We start from the raw sequence: 17,113 nt of genomic DNA, 5'->3' as shown, positions 1-17,113 counted from the left end.
CTTGTATTGTGGATTCAATGTATATGATGAGGTTCGCTGGTGAGTATACGGTGTTGATACTCTAGTCATGCTATACATTAGACATTTATATATAAACAGGATTTACATATATGTTGTTGTTGTTGTTGGGTTTAACGCCATTTTTCAGCACAAGATAGGCTATGTATGGCGGCCAGTATTAATGGTGGAGGAAGAACCCGGGAAAACCCCGGAAAGAACCACCGACCCATGATAAGCTACTAGCAAACTTTCTCACATACCCACATTGGCCGAATCCTGGACTCGAACCCACGCAGACAGAGGTGAGATGGCAGTGATCCATAACGGAGAGCGCTTTAGACCACTCGGCTACATATATGTACCAATTCATGGTTCTCTAAATAAAGTACACTATTATATTATGTCTTCTCTGTTTTCACTACAGGTGTATTTTTTATTTAATATGCATCAATTTTTAAAATGGTAACTATGCCAACGAAGCACATATTTTACTGTCCACATTTATTACCCCTAGCCACCCCCACACAATTTTTTTTGTGGGGGTACATTTTCTTCAGCTAACTGACTTGGTTGCATATAACACGGTTCGGTATATATCGTGGTCAGGTTTTATGGCTTCCAACTACCGTGTTATAGGAGGGTCACACTGTACCATGTTTTATGGTAATCAATCAATCAAATACCGCAGGACTAGTTGCACTTATGTTTTTGTGTCATACACTGCAGCATAAAAAAAATGGCAGTAGCTGTAACAAAATTTGAGGCAGCGAGGTGATTTGTCAATAAGCAGCCCATCTTCTGGTCAAGGCCTTAATATTTAGCAATCCATGACTAGCTGCATGGAGATTATTTCAAACACTGTGTTAAGCTACAAAATGGCAATGACACTAACAAAAATTGCATATGACAACCTCATCTTCAGGTAATGAACATACTATTTAATAAGTTTCAGGGTAATTCATCAAAAATGGCATGAAGTGCCAGAAAGGCAGACATGAGGATTACTATATACCCCTGCCTTGACAGAGGTAAGAGTATAAAAACATTAAAACTGGTTTTTGAAACCTTTTTCTAACCCTTGGTTTTGGTCTGTGAAAGACTGAATAATGATGTACACTTCCACAGACTGAATAATGATGTATACTTCCATAGACTGATTAATGATGCATACTTCCGTAGACTGAATAATGATGTACACTTCCATAAACTGAATAACGATGTACACTTCCATAGACTGAATAATGATGTACACTTCCATAGACTGAATAATGATGTACACTTCCACAGATAAAATAATACAACATAAACAACTGACACAGTTATGTATATAATAAGACATCAACACGCTTATGCATATAAAAAGACATCAATACACCTATGCATATAATAAAACATCAATACACATATGTATATAATAAATCAACACACCTATGCATATAGTAAGATATCAACACAAAACATGCTGAGAGTAACATGATTAGAGTACCTTTCTAACCCCAGCCATGTAGTCAAAGATGGTGCCATCTGCTGTGTACTCATTGAGTTTTGTGGCCTTCCCATACTGGTATCCATGTTTGGTTGCCACGGACAATGTGGCAGCAAGTTCCAGCATCTGCTTTACATTCTCCGGCTCTCTCCCAGTGGCCTTGGACACGGTATCTGATCAAAATGAATGAAGTTGGAGGATAACTTTTAAGGATAACTTTTTCATACATCATTAAGATGGCTCTCATACCTGACTTGGAACTGGCAACATTAAGGTATCAACTTTGAGAACATTGAGAATATCCTTGTTTCTTTCTGATGCTAGTCAAATAAATTCAACTCTCTGAAGGAGACTTGGAGGCAATCATAGTGACACTTCCCAAACTGGTAAGGTTTTGGTGGATGAACATTCACTGGTTACGAAAAGAACAGATTCTTATAAAATTATTGGTACCAAAAATAACACTTGATCACAACTGATCACTTTTAATTTTTGATGTTATTGCTGCCACCCTGTAATTAAGAAATTGAAAAATCATTCAGTTTAAACAGCCTAAAACTACTCCTAACATTGTTGTTGGTGATGATGTGTCATCTAGTCATTGTGATGTTTATCAAGTTCTTATAATAAAATGATAAGCAAGAGGATGAGAGCAGTTTAAAATAGCCATTATTTATATCCAAGGTTTATTCAAGCATGTGAAAGAAAAGGCTATGTACATTTTGACTGACTTTAAGAATCTGGCTTGATCATTATAAAAACATTCTCACACTTAGACTCAGGCTCAATTCAAAATTCTGATTGGCAAATGTACGAGCACTGACAAAATGCATGTCAAAGTGGCTAATTTCTGAGCACAACAACCCAAACATTAGAATTTTTAGTGGAGTATGAGTCTGAGCATGAGAATGTTTTTATAACATGTAGAAAGTCAGAAAATTTCATAAAGAGTAAACAATAAAAAACCCAGTTGAATGAAAGGCATACTTCCTCTTAACTACTTCACAGATGCCTGCATACACTTGCATGGCCTTATGTGAAACTGGTTGACAGATGCCTACATACACTTGCATGGCCTTATGTGACACTGGTTGACAGATGCCTACATACACTTGCATGGCCTCATGTGAAACTGGTTGACAGATGCCTAGATACACTTGCATGGCCTTATGTGACACTAGTTGACAGATGCCTAGATACACTTGCATGGCCTTATGCGACACTAGTTGGCAGATGCCTACATACACTTGCATGGCCTTATGTGAAACTGGTTGACAGATGCCTACATACACTTGCAAGGCCTTACCTGACAATGGTTGATAAATGCCTATATACACCTGCATGACCTTACATATACATATTTCAGGAACAAGTCATGTGTGTCAAAGCAAAGTCTATTAAATGGACAGAAAAGCATTGTTTAACAAAGCAATAATATTGCAATCATCAGGGCAGGGCAAACTCAGATTTGCATGGTATCTGGCAATGGGCAAGTAAAAATAACAGTTGGGTCGCATTCATTTCATAATGTATTATGTTATGCAAGTTATACAATTTGCAATCTCACCACATTACATATATCAACACCTTCAGTGGTTACACATACTGTATTCTTTTATTATTCTGCAGTTTCTTTTATATATCAAACCTTTTATTTCACCTGCTATATGGTCAAAGTCTCATTCCCATCTTGTCGCTAATATCACAGTCTTGCATTTTTTAATGTGCGTGTGATAATGTGAATATGTACACTATGCAGCTAGTAAACAGTTATATTTCATCTGATCAGCTACATTTTAATTTTAACACTTGCAAGAATACCAGATTCCTTGACAATCAAGTCCTAGTCAGGGGCAATTTGCAACTAGGATATGACTGTCCCAAGATTATAAATTCTCAAAAGTTGACATGTCCAAGATGGTTTTCATGCATGTAACTGATTTCAAGGCAACTATGTTATAATTGTTAATCATATAGCTCCTGATATTTTCTTTGATAAGTGTGTTTGGAAATAAAAGGCACTTGCCTTTAATGATTAGCCACCTTAGTTTCTTTAAAAGCATGCTCAGTGTATGGAGACTCCATCAGTCATAAGCCATCTATCATTTACATAACAATTACACAAGATAAATACTACCAGACTGTTTTGCAAATAATTAAAGGGATAAATAAATTATTCTGAAAAGCCAGCTTCTCAAAGACTGTTTTCATGCATGGCTGCAATTTCAATGACTAGTTAATAACTGTTCAGCAAATCAATAAAAGTCTAACTTTCATTACTGATGATTAAAATAAAGTTAACACAGTTTTGTTCTTTCACATGTATAATTTTTCAGTTCATGGTCTTTTAATGAAACAGCTCTCTCTTTATGGTGCAAAGAAAGAAAACAGAAAACAAATATTCTTTATTTATAAAATGAATATAATGTGATTTGACGAAAACATCCCTTACCTTAGGTTTAACTTGCATTGTTATATTATGTTATAATTTGGGGCAAGCTCAAATCTCCCCAGGGCAAGTTCAATTTCCAAGTCAACTGGCTCAGATTTCTATAAAATTTGTAACATTCTGATTATTTTCTGAACAAGAAGGCTCTGATCATTTTCTAACCTAAAAAAGATTCCATACTCCCCCCCACCAAATCTCTGCATATAATAAACATTAAAAAAAGTAAACAACAAGCTTGCTTTTCAACAGAAAGGATTGACAGTAACTCACATATCTTAAAATATGTTCTACCTGTTATCTATTCATCATTATGCTTAGTTGGTGTGGAGATATTCCAAGTTTAATTTGGTATCAGTCTGTTAATTTTATTGGACGGATTGGGTGACATTACCTGCATAAGGAACATAGATATGATGTGCCCCAGAATGAAAGGAAATAAACAAATCAAATTCAACATCTTCTGTAATTGAAGTGTATGCCTCTGTTTCTGGCTCTGAAAAGCAAATTAAAGTTTTATACGTAAACAAAAAATGTTTCAACACATCACTTAATATGCTATACTGATGCTAAGTATACTCTCATTCCAAGTGTTCAACTAAACTCTCTATGCTATGTGTTTAGCTTAACTCCCAATACGATGTGTTCACCTAAACTCCATATACCATGTGTTCAACTAAACTCCCTAATCATATGTTCAACTAAACTCCCTACACCATGTGTTCAACTAAACTCCCTATACCATGTGTTCAATTAAACTCCCTGTGCAATGTGTTCAACTAAACTCAGTACACCATGTGTTCAACTACCTACACTAAGTATTCAACTAAACTCCATATGACAAGTGTTAACCAAACTCCCTATGCCATGTGTTCAACCAAACTCCCTATGCCATGTGTTCAACCAAACCCCTACACCATGTGTTCAAGTAAACTTCCCACACCATGTGTTCAACTAAACTCCCTATGCCATGTGTTCAACCAAACTCCCTATGCCATGTGTTCAACTAAACTCCCTACACCATGTGCTCAACTAAACTCCCTACGCCATGTGTTCAACCAAACTCATATTGCCATGTGTTCAACTAAACTCATAACGCCATGTGTTCAGCTAAACTCCCTATGCCATGTGTTCAACTGAACTTCCTATGCCATGTGTTCAACCAAACTCCCTAGGCCATGTGTTCAACCAAACTCCCTATACCATGTGTTCAACTAAACTCCCTACACCATGTGCTCAACTAAACTCCCTACGCCATGTGTTCAACCAAACTCATATCGCCATGTGTTCAACTAAACTCATAACACCATGTGTTCAGCTAAACTCCCTATGCCATGTGTTCAACCAAACTCCCCATTATGTGTGTTCACTCTCCATGCAGTATATTCAACTAAAGTTAGGTTGTCAATCATTGCAGTTACTGAGCAAAAGCTATATGCTTAAAATTAAGAATGATACTGCTATCAACAAGATGCAATTAACATCACCATGGTCTCTCATTGCCAAGAAATGTATCATGTACAAAGGGAATGACATACCATTATATCAGTTGTAACATTAAATTATACATGAACTTTACCACAGTTTGTTCCACATCAACCTAGAGCTCATTCATGTAATTATGTAAGTACAATAACTGGGTTTAATCTGCTTACATCTATTGTATTTCCAACTTTCAGTCATAAAAACATGCTAGTTCTACATGGGTCATAGGCCATAATTCTATCAAAATTGGGTTTCAAAATGAAACTTTTATTAGGCAGTATTTACTTGCTATTAGGTTGTAAAAACATTTCAAGGTAGTGAAGCTGTCAAGACATTAAAGTAGCCAAATTCCATTGCCCTATCTCCAAGGGAATTAAAATGGGAAGTCATAGAAACTAGAAAGGAACCAAGTTTCATTACCCAGTCATAGAAAGTAACCAAATTTCATTGCCCTATCTCAAAGGGGATAAAATGGGAAGACACTGAAAGTAATCAAATTTCACTGACCTATCTCAAAGTTAATCAAAATGGGAATACATAGAAAGTAGCAAAGTTTCATTGCCCTATCTAAAAGACGATCAATATGGGAAGACAGAGAAAATAACCAAGTTTCACTGTCCTATCTCAAAAGGAATTAAAGAAAAAAAGAGATACCTTCAAACTGAGAAGCATAAGTGTACCGGGTTTCATCTCTATAAATGAAACAAATTTAAGACAAAGCAGAAATAAAAGAAATCTTAAAATAGTGAGCTGTGAAGATAAGATTTCAAACATGTAATGTGATATATAAATATATTTAACTTCATTCAATCATTTTTAACAGCTGTGAAGTTGGAAGACTGAATAGCTAATGTGACTGAAATGTAAAGCATTGACTTGTGACCTTGACCTTGAAGATAGGACCGTCAATATGGCACATGACACATCTTTTGTAATTATATATAGCCAAACCAAGATTCAACCCTTCATCTCAAATTGCTCTAAAAGTACGGACAAGAAGTGTGATATCAAATACAGCATATAACACCCACCATGGCCAGACTCCAATGAAACACACACACACACACACATACACAGTTTCATCGTTAATCTCAGAAAGCATAATTTAGATGTAAAATGAGCCCTGACCTTGACCTTCAATATATGATTCCCAATGTGTTACACAATACACCTTCTGGTGATGATTTAGAAACATAAAGTGAATTCCTTTAGCTTTGATAGCACTAAAATTACAGAGCAGATGGGAAAGTGTCATTGAAAATATATAAAAATGAAGTATTTGTGATGTGGTACATGACACACCTTCTAGTGATGATTTATAAATATAGTGAGTTTCACTTCATAATGTCAAATTACATTAAGTTTATAAAGCAGAAAGGAAAGTGTCACAGAAAATAAAATATATTAAGTTGAAACCTTGAAGATAGCACTGCCAACTTCCATGTGGTACATGACACACCTCTAATGATGATATACAAGTAAACCAAGTTTCATCCTATGATCTCAAATGGCTTTAAAACAATTACAGAGTGTTAAGATATAGTTATGGAAAGACAAACATGTGGATTCAATGTCCCACACTTTTGTTTAAAAGGCAGGGGACAATAACATATCGATGAAAATTAATGAACTGCATAGTATATCCAAGGAGCATTTATTGCAATACCTGAAAAAGCCTTGCTTCCCCTGTATTCTTCATCACGATTGTTGCCTGAGCTGCCCTTATTCCCAAACTCCCAAGCAAAGTTGCGGTTCAAGTCTGTGCCTGTGCTGGTTCCCCTCCAACAATAGTTTTTTTCTGTTTCAACAAAATAACGACCATCTGGATTGGCTAACACAATAACATATATATCAAAAGTTGACAAAATTTCAACAGAAAATGCTCTTGCATGGCTGTCGGGAGCTGCCTGTGATGATAGTCCATTGGTTAAATTCCTGAGAAGATAAAATAAAGATTCTACAGGTAAGAATTCTCTTGCATGCTCTCCATAGGAAAGCAAGAGTTTGATTTTTTCATTTTTCAGCCTTGTATATCCAGACTGATTGTTTTCATCATCAGCGTAGAGGGTTTTAGTACGTCCCTGTTTGAAATCCGTAAGCCTCAGGAGGTACTGTGACCTGCCAAACCTAGAGTGGTAGAATTTGTTAAGCTGCACAAAATTTGGGAACTGGTTGTCAAGTTCAACCAAATCCCTGTCGATAGCATCCAGGTTGTGGTAGTAGTGATAATCTGGCGTGTAGACCTCCTGTTGGGGTCTGACATCCATAGCAATCAGGTATGTTGACGGGAAACATAAGTATGTGATGATAAAATGAAGTCCGTGCTTCATAGAAATAATCAACAGGAATCACTGGTCACAACGAGTCCAACAATCCACCTGAATGAACCAAACAATCCACCTGTATGAACCAAACAATCCACCTGTATGAACCAAACAATCCACCTGTATGAGCCCAACAATCCACCTGTATGAACCAAACAATCCACCTGAATGAACCAAACAATCCACCTGTATGAACCAAACAATCCACCTGTATGAACCAAACAATCCACCTGTATGAGCCCAACAATCCACCTGTATGAACCAAACAATCCACCTGAATGAACCAAACAATCCACCTGTATGAGCCCAACAATCCACCTGTATGAACCAAACAATCCACCTGTATGAGCCCTGAAACACAGGAGAAATAGTAGTCATGAGCATATAAATCAGAAGTGCATTTATGTTCTATCTACATACTTATCTTGGTTCCCACCTACCTACCTAAGCATACCTATCAACTTTTCAAAAGCCAGTTAGAGAGACTGGGATAAAAAATCAGGTTTTTATGACATTTCTGTAAGTGTCAGATATACATTTTTTGGCTCAACACGTGTGAAATTCTCAAAGAACACACTGTTTCTCCCTATGATGCGCATTTTTTCCCCCAGGGAGGTGCCCATTTTTCATATTCTGGGCAGCTGTGGCCAAACTGCATAATAACAGCTAAATGTTGGACCTGAGTAAACAAGCAAGAAAGCTGGTGTGGCTAATTAACAGTTAATCCTTATCATTACAATTAACTTACCAAAAGGACTGGCCCTCTAACATACTTCAAAAGAAACCATGTTCTAAAGTGTGTATATGCAGTACTACACCAGCAACAGACTGGCAAATAAATGATGCCCAATTTTGTTGTAACTAATGGTGTGCAAAGTGTGTGTGAATTTAAGTGAACAGTTCAATCTGCAGTCTCAGGCAACCGTACACGCTGCAGCTATTTTTTCACGTTTAATATCTGACCTTATTTCCTTATGGTCAACTCATAAGACATTTAACAATGTTTACTAAACAAAATATTTATTCTGAAGTAGTTTCTTTGGGGGGCCACATATGCTGCATGTTATGTATTTTTTCACTATTTTACTTGTGGAGAAATTACACATCATTCACTATAGGGATCGAAACTAACTGCTAACAATTTTATTGTTGTGGGGTTTTTTTGTAGTATATTTTTTATCTTAGTATTGCTGTAAGGCTAAAAAAAAAGACCTTCACAAATTTATGCAAATATTGTTAAAACCTAACATTCTATTTACCGAAGAAACAATTCTTTGTAATGTGATAATAATTTTGAGTGAACAATATTCACAGGGGATAAAACTAAGCATGGCTTCTGTGGACTGCATAACATGACAGATATAATGTAAACATTGGGAGGTTTTTTCTGCAAACAATAGTAGATATTATGAGATTGGGAGATAAGCCTGGAATGACCCCAAAATAGGGAGCTTTTTTTCTCCTGGTGTAAAAGATGACAGGTATGCCTACTTACCTATCTAAATACCTACCTATGTAAACAGATGCTTAAACTCTATTATAACATGGTTGTTTATAAATGTATGTGTGGGCATTGGTTTGATAAATTAATGTAATTGTTTTGAAAATCCCTGAACTCATGGGGAAAAAAAACGTATGGCAACCTTGTGAAACATTTTAAATAAAATGTAACATTTGTTTTACTATTTTGAGAATTTTCAAATGAAAAACATGACTGCAAAGCAAATATTCTTGTTCATTTTATGCTTTGTTTCAAGAAACTACTGCTGATTTTTGTTGTGCATTGCATAAATTAGCTACACGTAGCTAGCCAATTATCATCCAGTAGCCACACAGTAAATACCCTGCAATTTTTGGTGACAACAATATCTGCGTGCATAGACTTATTTATTTAAGATCTTTAGGAAATGTATGTGGTCCTGGACTATGCTGGATTTCAAAGCTGTAAAATTTTCACTTAGGAACATCTAGACCCTGTGATGAATAAGTCTGCAAAGTTTAATGGCAATTCTTTAAGTAGTTTAGGTGAGTGATGACAAAAAACCAACAGATAATGAACAGATCATCTCATAAGCCCTTCTGCTCTATGACAGTACAATTATGGTATAAAATTGGTAAAAATAAGTAGATACATAAACGTTGGAGTCTAGCTTGAGGTTCACCGTTCATCATTATTGCACTGTCATCTGCTTAACCTTTTCGCTTTGGATACACTTTTAAAAATACTGAGATTAGTTCACTTTAAAGTGATATACACGATGACAGAACTGTTGGAACTGCATTATAACAAGATGCTGCAATTTGCAATGGAGTAAAATCATAAAACAATACTCTCTCTCTATGAGAACTGCTAACATTATGCTGAAACATCTGCTCTTTTATGGCAAGCACAGAAACTGGCCATAGGTCTTTAAATAATGTCAAAAATCAAATAATAAAATTAAAACAGCAAATTTAACTAATCATTCTTAAATGATGATGAGTTCTGCATTCAAACCTTAAGGAATTCATTATTATGGAAAGCAAGGGTCAGAGGTAAATGAATTCATTATTATGGAAAGCAAGGGTCAAAGGTTAAGGAATTCATTATTATGGAAAGCAAGAGTCAGAGGTTAAGGAATTCATTATTATGGAAAGCAAGGTCAGAGGTTAAGAAATTCATTATTATGGAAAGCAAGGTCAGAGGTTAAGGAATTCATTATTATGGAAAGCAAGAGTCAGAGGTTAAGGAATTCATTATTATGGAAAGCAAGGGTCAAAGGTTAAGGAATTCATTATTATGGAAAGCAAGAGTCAGAGGTTAAGGAATTCATTATTATGGAAAGCAAGGTCAGAGGTAAAGGAATTCATTATTATGGAAAGCAAGGTCAGATGTAAAGGAATTCCGTATTATGGAAAGCAAGGGTCAGAGGTTTAATCTGTGTCTTGTATCAGCTTGAATGTGTACTGTCTTTATAGGAATAAAACTGAACTCAGTCATGAACTTTTCTTCATGGCTCCTGCTCATGCAATTTCTATCATAACAAGTGTGTTGATATATTATTGTCAAGTGTTGAAATATCATTGCCAGTGTGTTGAAATATTGTTTTAAGTGTGTTGAAATATCATTGCCAGTGTGTTGAAATATTGTCAGTGTATTGAATATTGTTGTCATGTGTTGAAATATTGTTGCATATTGAAATATCATTACCCATGTGTATAAATATTATTGTCAGTGTACTGAAATATTGTTGTCAGTGTACTGAAATATTGTTGTCAGTGTACTGAAATATTATTGTCAGTGTACTGAAATATTGTTGTCAGTGTACTGAAATATTGTTGCAGCATGTTATTATTGACCAGCATTAAAAGAGGTCTCCAAAAGTGGAATTTAATGTTGTGACAGAGAATACCGGTATAGTTTTAAGGTTCACATTCGCATTCCAAACTAAAACTGCAAATGTTACTTTAAAATACTACAACAAAAAGTTAAATTCCTTCTGTTCATTTACTTCATTTTTATTTTGCTATTTATGTTTGAAAATATACCTACAACATGAATTCAAACGGTACACAAATCACCAATGGTTAATGTGCAATGGTTAATATCTAATGTGCAATGGGTTGATATATAAAGTGCTGGAAGACCCCAGTAGTACAACTGAGACATTTAGTGATGCAGAGAAGGAATGGCAGGTCTCTTTCATTGTAGTTCTAATCCCATAACTATGCCCTTCATAGTTCTAATCCCATAACTATGCCCTTTGAAGTTCTAATCCCATAACTATGCCCTTCACAGTTCTAATCCCATAATGATGCCTTCATAGTTCTAACCACATAACTAAGCCTTTTCTAGTTCTGTTGTTGTTGCTTTTGTTGGGTTTAATGCCATTTTTCAGCACACAATAGGCTATACATGGCAGCCAGTATTAATGGTGGAGGAAGAACCCGGGAAAACCCTGTAAAGAACCACTGACCCACGAGAAGCTACTGGCAAGCTTTCTCACATACCCACATTGGCTGAATCTGAGACTCGAACTGGCGCAGACAGAGGTGAGATGGCAGTGATCCATAACGGAGAGCGCTTTAGACCACTCGGGGCCCCACCTTTTCTAGTTCTAATCCCATAATTTGAGTGCACAGACTTAGTTATTCAAGATCTTTGGCTCTTTAGGAAATGTATGTGGTCCTGGACTATGCCCTTCATTGTTCTAATCCCATAACTATGCCCATTATAGTTCTAATCCCAAGACTATCCCCTTCACAGTTCTTATCCCATATAGGTATAACGGTACCAATTGCGCAAGTCCAGGTGGGCATGGCTTAAGGTGTAGGGAACATTGTATTTCGAAATAAACAACAAAACTAGCTGTGATTGGTGCATTATGTAAGAGTTGTACTTTCTGTTAGGCTTAAAAAAAAGTTGTGCCTCCTGGCAGCATGTGAGATTATGTTAATTCCTATCTAGATGAAATTTTGTATTTTTTATGATTTTTTTAAAATGTGGTACACATGTCTGAAACTGTGTTGTGACTACATAATTCTTACCCCTGTCTAGTTCCAGCAGAGTTATCTCTCTTAAATGCAATGGAGTACCTGGTTTTGTCTTTGTCAAATTGACAATCTAACACTGCTCTCTAGAAAAGTGTGACATGCACGCTAAAGTAGGATAGAAAATATATTTATTTCTCCAAACATTAGCATTAAGGTCTATGGAAAAACAATTGGTACCATGATACCATAAATATGCCCTTTGTAGTTCTGATCCCATAACTATGCCATTTGCCCTTTGTACATCTTGATTCTAACTTGTTCACCTAAATATAATTTAGCAATTATAAATGATAAATAAGTTTTCATAGATTTTTCAAATTACTTTGAAACTTCTTGGTATGTATATGCAACTGTATTTAACATCAAGCTCCCATGAATCCTTTAGGTCATGTTCAGCCCCTATTAGAAGTATTGGTAAATTCATCATACAATTTCTGACATTACACCAAGTACTTTGACCAAAAGACTTTAGACAGACACAGCAAAAACAGTACATTATAATTATGGATGGACGAATTTGGAAATTTTGCCAGGCACCCAGCCTAGAACTACCTGGCCAGGCCAGTTTTACCAGGTCTTGCTTCTCCAGTCACATTTTGTCTCGGTTCCTCACCCCCTCTCTCAACCCAATTTTTATCAATCATAAAGCATTTTATTAATAAATTTTTTAATGAAACCCAGAAAGACAGGGGTGGGGATAACAGCCCAGCATTACTGAAGCTTTATCTTAAAACCTGGCTTAAGCCAGGTACAGTCGAACCCACTTATCTCGACCTCGGTTAACTCGCCAACCCTATTAAGTCGACGCTTTTGAAGTGGAACTGCCAAATTCTCTCTTTGTCTTAGCATTTTCTCATCGGTTATGTCGATTCTTTTATGTCGCCGAACCCTAATATCTTGAGCACAAAAAAGGGCCAAATTTGCCACTTAAGGTCGGTTATCTCAATCCCCATGACCTGCGCATGTGCTGAGTTCATGTAGCATGTGATCACGGTCCATATGGTCGTTCACTCCAATGACAGTTCACTCACTCTTGTTGATCTTGTCTGAAGGATAACATGCTGTAGCTATTCTGTTTATTTTTTCCCTTCTAAAAATGTCTGGAGGTGTTAAGAGAAAACTGGACAATCAGTCAATAGAGAAAAAGTATGAAATCATACTGCAGCTAGAAAAAGGAACAAAACCGGCAGACCTTAGTCGTCAGCATGGCATTCCAGCAAACACCATTTCAGGATGGAAAAAGAAGGCCGACGTGATAAAGCAAATGTACGAGAAGTCTGTCTTTGATCCAGCAAGAAAAAAACTTAGAGTGGCTGAGCACAAAGATGTCAACGATGCAGTGTTTCAATGGTTCACAAATACGCGAGCAACAAACCTTCCCGTCAATGGTCCCTTGCTGATGGAGAAGGCGGACATCCTTGCTGCAAAGCTAGGACACCCTGACTTTAAAGCAAGTCAGGGGTGGCTGGATCATTTCAAAAAGAGGCACAACATTGTCTTCAAAGCAATTTGTGGAGAGAGCGCTGCGGTTCAACAGGAACAAGTGGATTCATGGCTGAAGACTGAAATGCACAGAATTTTGGATACCTACTTAGACTCGGAACATTTTTAATGCTGATGAAACTGGGGTGTTTTGGAAATGCCTTCCAGACAAGACTATGGCGTTTCGTGGGGAGGCTTGTCACGGTGGAAAAAAGTCGAAGGACCGACTTACAGTGCTAGTTGCTGCTAACATGGATGGAAGCCAAAAACTCCCACTCTACGTTATAGGAAAGTCCAAGAATCCCAGATGCTGTAAGCAGACCAAAGTTCTCCAATGTGATTACGATGGCCAGCCAAGCGCCTGGATCACAGGAGATCTATTCAGTGCATGGGTGAAAAAGTGGGAGAGGAAGTTCCAAGGAGAGAAAAGGAAGGTGGCACTGATCGTGGACAACTGTAGAGCTCATCCGGATGTTCCTGGTCTCAAGGCCATTAAGATCTTTTACCTCCCACCTAACACAACGAGTAAGCTCCAACCAATGGACCAGGGGATAATCCAAGTGCTTAAGGTGTACTACAGGAAAATGCTGATGCGCCAATACCTGCTCCATGATGAAAAGAAGGCACAGTACACCCCTTCCCCTCTAGATGCAATGAACTTCCTGAGATCAGCCTTGAATGACATGAAGAAGGAAACAATCTCAAACTGCTGGATGCTCTGCGTCATTCAGGATATTTCCGATGATGAGTTTCAGGCACAGTGCCGTGCAGCTGCAGAAGAACTCGCGGAAGTGGCGGAAAAATCAAGCCTTACAGATGCTATCTTGGAAGAGGAGGCACAGGAGTTAGCCATCACTGTCTAGGAATTCCGAGATTATATAGAAATCGACAAAGACGTCGTTACTGATGGCGTGATCACCGATGAAGACATTGTATCAAGTGTGCAGTCAGCACAGGCAAGCACATCTGCATGCGGCAATGACAAAGAAGATGAAGAAGATGCGGACGAAGATTTGGAACCAATTCCCTCAGCTGGTGAGGTGGTAGAAATGCTACAGAAAATTCGACGGTATGGTTCTTTTGTAGGAGATGAAACTGTTTTAGACAGCATAAATAATATTGAAGCATATGTTTTCAAGCAGACTGTTAAAGGCAAAAAGCAACAAAGCATTTTAGACTTTGTAAAGAAACCATAGTAACCGCGTGTACGATACTTTTCAGAGCTGTGTCAGAGTGAAATGACTCGCGAATTTAATTTTGACACTGGTTAGCTTTTTGTAAAAACGAACTACACCCCGCATGTTTTTTGTGATTTTGTGAGCGGTCTTTGTGTTTGCAATGTTGGAGAATATAATAAAGGTTTGTATCGAGAATCGACGGTGGTTTGTATTGTATACTGGTAAATGTCTGCTGTTAGTTGGTGCACATATGCCTTTTGTTGTTAGCAAACATGTATGTACATTTTTATAGCATGCCGATCGCTTCATCAAACAAATCGCGGCAACGCTGTTGTGTAAAAAAACCTCCAAAAACACGTGCATGTACATTCTCATTTATTAACGCACATCATGTACATAAAGAAATTTCAAGCACATGTTAATATATTGCCGCCATATTGGTTTTCGTTTATCTCGATCATCGGTTATCTCGACGCTTTTTGGCAAACCCCTAGGTCGGTGACATAACCGGGTTCAACTGTATTTATAAATAGTGTAGATGCCAGCCGAGTCCGAGTACCTGTCTAGTCCTACATGTAAGACCTTGATGCTGATATTTATGTTTTGGGCACAAAAAACAAAACCAACATGTGCTATATCTTACAATGTAGGACTAGGTAGCTGTCCATCCCTATCTATAATAAATTATAACTAATTGTAGTACCTAGATTACTATTTTGAAATTATACATTGGTAACATTACTGAATAAACTCCAACTAGAACAGTCTATTTACTAAGTCCAAATAACTACAAAGTTATTTTGAAACGACCCTTATCAATGTCAAGATAGCATATGCACTCCTGTCTACAACGAAAATGTGACAACACAAAATAGCCGTATATTTATGTGCATTTCGGTGAGTAGTTAGGTTATTGATGTTTCTTGTACACCCACACCCATTTTGATCACAGGGTACGACGAAAATATGTGACAACACGATTATTATATGTTGTCTCACATTTTCGTCGCATTTCATTGACAAAACATCTATAGAAGCTTACATGGAACAATGACACATATAAATTGAAAGACACTACTACAGTAGACTAATCCCACAATATTGGACGTCTACCCTGATACTTAGGTTGTTTACTTTAGGTCAACATCTACTTCAGCAACTAAATTGTATTTAACGTGTAGCGTGTTCCCCGGTCTACTAATAGGGGAACTGGAGATCAATCGTTCGGAAATATCTCGTACACTTAGTAGACCATAATGACACTCTTCCACAAATAAAAGTTTAATTCCTTCAGTCGGACATTACTTACTTTAATGTCTTTTTTCTGATGGAATCAAAATCTGACACTACCAAGTGAGCGCGTTTTCAACTTCCGTTGACATACACTTCATTTTGTTAAAATGGTTAAAGGGGTGCCGAAGTAGGTTAAAGGTGACTTATAGTTCTTTAACGAAACGAACCTATCTAATGGCTTTTGTTGATATGAATATGTTTTTATACGTATCGTTAAATAAAATATTTTCACCTTTAACCTGATGCTGGTATTTCTCAAATTCTTCTTCTTTTCCATTTAGTTTATTAAAAACTAAGTATTTATCATCAAGGCTGAGTTCTTCATGGGGGATATCAAGTGTATGCGTCTAATCTACCGACCTTGAAATTTTGTACTAACAAACACGGACTATCCACTTATATGGATAGCATGTCGGAACAATTTGGTTAACTGATGCTTCTCCAGGTTTTGGTCTATTTCCCTGATCAAGTCGGATATCCAATCGTGTCATCATCATCATCATCATCCCGTAACCCAAGAGGTCGTTAGTGCACCTCAATTGACTTTATAACCAATTCTCTCCATCTTAAATCATTTACAACTTAATTAGTGGCATCTCCTTCAATCTTTATATCCAACGATAAGAAAAAAATACCTGGTATAATGGAAGCAATTTGTACTAGTCCAGGCATTACAACCTGCAGATGATGCTTAATACCTGGGATGGGTGAGAGACAGCGGTTTGATAGATTAAGATACTTAACGCCCGGTAGTAAGGCGGTATCTATTTTCCAGATGTAGTCATATTTATTTCGTTCGATGTTTATTATTTCTGAATTTTTTTATTATTATATCCAATTTAAACACAATCAGCCCTCAAAACCTTAAAAGGAACATACACATAAG

At 36.9% G+C, this 17,113-nt stretch overlaps 1 protein-coding gene across 3 annotated transcripts in view; it reads right to left on the bottom strand.

The window, feature by feature from the left end:
• Positions 1–16,335, bottom strand: part of LOC149804730 (carboxypeptidase A4-like) — a 39,623-nt gene extending 23,288 nt beyond the window's left edge. Inside the window, exons 1-5 of one of the 3 annotated variants that reach the window (XM_089943555.1) lie at positions 16,244–16,335; positions 8,038–8,092; positions 7,084–7,817; positions 4,327–4,428; positions 1,487–1,659 (exon numbers count right to left, since the gene is read on the bottom strand). In XM_089943555.1, the coding sequence (XP_089799681.1) occupies positions 1,487–1,659; positions 4,327–4,428; positions 7,084–7,747 (939 nt within the window). In that variant the 5' untranslated portion in view covers positions 7,748–7,817; positions 8,038–8,092; positions 16,244–16,335. Of the gene's footprint in view, positions 1–1,486; positions 1,660–4,326; positions 4,429–7,083; positions 7,818–7,861; positions 7,884–8,037; positions 8,093–16,243 lie in introns of all 3 variants that reach the window. The other 2 variants (XM_089943571.1, XM_089943563.1) reach the window with 2 other exon arrangements.
• Between the last annotated feature and the right edge of the window lie 778 nt (positions 16,336–17,113).

Source organism: Sinohyriopsis cumingii, chromosome 2 (assembly GCF_028554795.1).
Source record: "Sinohyriopsis cumingii isolate HCF-2022 chromosome 2, ASM2855479v2, whole genome shotgun sequence".
Lineage (NCBI taxonomy): Eukaryota > Metazoa > Mollusca > Bivalvia > Unionida > Unionidae > Sinohyriopsis > Sinohyriopsis cumingii.
The sequence above is the reverse complement of the archived record's forward strand: the minus strand, read 5'-3'. Positions and strand labels throughout refer to the sequence as shown.